This window comes from Peromyscus californicus, unplaced genomic scaffold (assembly GCF_007827085.1).
Source record: "Peromyscus californicus insignis strain IS unplaced genomic scaffold, ASM782708v3 Scaffold_22__1_contigs__length_63687245, whole genome shotgun sequence".
In the NCBI taxonomy this organism is placed as follows: Eukaryota; Metazoa; Chordata; class Mammalia; order Rodentia; family Cricetidae; genus Peromyscus; species Peromyscus californicus.
Genome location: NW_026294525.1, coordinates 39770856 through 39774411, shown reverse-complemented (window position 1 = coordinate 39774411; position 3556 = coordinate 39770856). Strand labels below are relative to the sequence as shown.

The 3556-nt window shown below is 44.3% G+C and overlaps 1 protein-coding gene across 1 annotated transcript; it reads right to left on the bottom strand.

The window, feature by feature from the left end:
- Window positions 1-1050: 1050 nt before the first annotated feature.
- LOC128118140 (G patch domain-containing protein 4-like) lies at window positions 1051-2700 on the bottom strand. Its single transcript, XM_052750641.1, is given in 2 exon segments — window positions 1051-2576; window positions 2628-2700. A coding segment is annotated over 1 exon segment (1224 nt). The 5' UTR covers window positions 2519-2576; window positions 2628-2700; the 3' UTR covers window positions 1051-1294.
- Window positions 2701-3556: the final 856 nt, after the last annotated feature.

Genomic DNA, 3556 nt, shown 5'->3' with positions numbered 1-3556 from the left:
TGAGTTCGAGGCCAGCCTGAGCTACCAAGTGAGTTCCAGGAAAGGCGCAAAGCTACACAGAGAAACCCTGTCTCGAAAAACCAAAAAAAAAAAAAAAAAAAAAAAAAAAAAAAAAAAGACTTTTACCATATAGACAAGAAGGAGGCTATTTCAACCAAAGGTGACAAGAACGTACCAAGAGACGTACATTAATTTCTACAATAATTATCTATAGAGCCACTGCAGTGTGCCAATTATTCTCTGAAAACCTATAAGCACAGCTCCAGACATACCATAAATATAATCCAGATATTTCTATTATATAGGACAATAATGAGCTCATAGATACAGACAATAATTGGGGTGTGTGCATAACTGTTTCAGAAGATTTCTCTGAAAAATTTTTGAAGCATTCATTCTTGTGGTTTTGACTTTAGACAGCTTAAAGACTGCTTTTAATGTCAACAGGGTTTTATTTCCAGCTTGTACCCACAGTTAAAAAAGCACAACTATAAATCATTGCATTATTCTTTGCCAGTGTTCAATACTAGTTTGGTTTGCCAGATTTCAAAAAAAACAGTTCCCACCAAGTTCAGAACTGCTCGGTGAATCTTTATGGCACACCTGTGACCATGATCTTGCTTTCCAAGGTGTGTGTTTCAAGCGACTTTCCCAGTTGTCATACTGTTTTTATAGACTTAGGAATGATAGTGAGTGATAAGGATGATACTGAAAAGTGAAGCAAGACATGTTTGCTAAAACAAGAAAGCCTTGCCAATGCAGACAGCAAATAATTCAAAGAAATAATGATACTGATAAAAAAGGGGGGGTAAAACAAAGTCATAGTTAAAATAACCTGATATAGCTGATAGGCTGTGTATCCTGAAAGAGACAGTGACCATGGTATTCTTTTTTTTTTTTTTATGGTAATACAGGCCTTTTATTCCAGCACTCTTGAGGTACAGGCAGGTGGATCTCTGTATAACTAGAGCTATATTAGAGAAATCCTGTCTCAAAAAACAAAAAGTCTTTTCATGTACGTCTACCATTTTCAGACTTAGCAGACACATGAAGACTCCTCTGTCCTGAGTCCTCTTCCACCATCCTTTAGCTAGTGAGCTGCTAGGCACACCAGGGTTTATACTTTTGGGACAGAAAGTTGTACAGGGGACGTCCACCCCCTCAGCTAGCATTGAATGCTTTGGCTCTCCTCAGCAGACCCGTGCTCCTGAGCCACTTACAGAGGGGATGAAGAAACCCTGCCCAAACCCAGGCTACCCCTGAAAAGGAATCAGCAGAGCTACACTGTAGGCCTTCAGTCCCTCTTCTGCTTCTTCTTCTTGGCTCTCCCCTTTGGGTGTGGCTGACTTCTCTCGCCTTCATTCTCAACTTCCCAAGTCCTGCCATCATCATCCTTATTGCTTACATCCAAGACCACCACCTCACGACACTGCTGTCTTTTCTTCTTGCTTCGTCTGACTTTTCTCTCTCCTTCTGTTAGGCCATCCTTCCCTTCTTCATCTTGGGTGTCCAAGTCCTCCCCACACTGCCGTGGCTTCTTGCTGCTTCTCCATGGGTCTGTGCCTGCTCCACTGTCCACTGCCTTTGGCCTGCCTGTCACATCTCTGCGTCCTTTATCACAGACTTCCATCTTTCCCTCTTCATGGTGCTGCCTCCTCTTTTTCTTCCTTTTCCTAGGAGACTGATCCGATTGCTCTGTGCTCAGTTCTCCAGGCCCACTTGCTCCTTCAGCCTCTTCTTCCCCACTTCCTCCAGCCATTCCCTCTCTCTCATCTTTCTGCCTCCTTTTCTTCTTCCTGCTTTTCCTAATGCTCTGGTCAGTGTGTTTTAGGAGCTCCTCACCTACATTCTTTTCAGTTGTTGCAGCCTCGTCCTCCTCCTCCTGCTTCCTCTTCTTTTCCTTGTTTTTGGAGGGCTCCCTGTCAGTCTGTGCTTGAGAGGTGCCCACATCCTTCGCGCCTTTGAGCCGAGCCAGGAAGGCCCGCTCTTGGGCCTCCAGGCGAGCAAGTTTAGCCTTCATTGTGATTCCAGCCCGGGCAGCCTTGTGTGCTGTTCGTCCCTCACAAGCTTTGAGTAGCATCTCATCCGTCAGAATCTTTGGAGGTGTGGGCTCATGGTCGTCATCATCACTGCTGTTCTCCGAGTCTCTGTCTGGCTTCTCTTCGCCTGAGGTTAGTGTGGCTGTCTTCACAAACTTCTGATACAGCAAATTGGGCTTGTGGTGATTACGCTGGGTGGTCTCCTTGGAAAGGCGCCTTATCTGCACTCCATCCTTCCCTGTGTCCACTACCAAGCTGGCTGCAGTCTTGTTGAAGAGATCTCTCCACCAGTGGTTTGTAAACTCCTTGGCAGGGTCGTGTCCCACCCCATGGGTATCTTGCTTCAGTGTCACCTTGAGGGCCTGAGTGATGCCATTCTCTCTCCGGCCCAGGCCCTTGCCTTAAGTCCATCCATATTTTAGCAGCTGCTCTTCAGCAAACTTCATCCCACGACTCTTGACCTCTGGGGTGACACTCATGGTGGTCGGAGAGGCTCTGTCCTCAGGTTCTCACCAGGGAAGAAGATGTGGCATCATCCTTTGAATAGGGAAAGGAAGGACTGGAGATGCGCCTTAGACAGCAGAGTGCCTTCAGTCCGCGGTCCTCTCCGTGGAAGCACGTGTCACATCAGACTCGGGTGTCTCCATTTTCCCGGAAGTGCCCCATGGTATTCTTGGAAACAGTTTCAGTGTGTCATCCTTTCCTCTTCAAATGTTCTCATCCAGAGTGTCACATTAACAGAGTATTTGATAGACTTCAGAAAATATAGCTCAAAATGCATTTACACTATGCAGCCCTGTATTCGTTTTAAGATAATTTTCTGAGCCAGGCTGTAGTGGCACACTCCTTTAATCCCAGCACCCGGGAAGCAGAGGCAGGTGGATCTCTGTGAGTTTGAGGCCAGCCTGGTCCACAGATTGAATTCTAGGACAGCCAAAACTACACAGAGAAACCCTGTCTTGAAAAAAAAAAAAAAGAAAAAGGAAAAGATAATTTTCTGTCATTTCTTCACCATGTATATGAAGACATAGAACAACACTGCTATATAAAGAATTTTAAAAAAGTATCAAGTCATTTATTTCTCAAATCCTTATTGAATGTTAATTATATAGTGAACATTCAATTGAATTTGTTATTATTGTGTATATTCCCATTTTATGTGTGAACAGATGACCGTACATGTGTGCATGAAATTATGGAGGCCTGAAGTTATAATCAGATATCTTCCTCAATCACTCTCTACTTTATTTACTCAAGTTGAGCTCTCACTGAGCCTGGAGCTTGCTAATTCTGGTTCCTCTAACTAGCTACCTTGATCTGGGGGTCCGTACATCTGCCTTCCATTTGCTAGGATCACAGGTGACTGCCATACCTGCCCAGAATTTACATGAGTTCTGAGGATCTCAATCTCTGGTCTTCACACCTGTCTGGAAGGTGCTTCATGCACTGAGAAATTTCTTAAGCCCTTAATTTTATGTATTTCATCTATTTTTAATCTCCACTGAATGCTTCTGAAA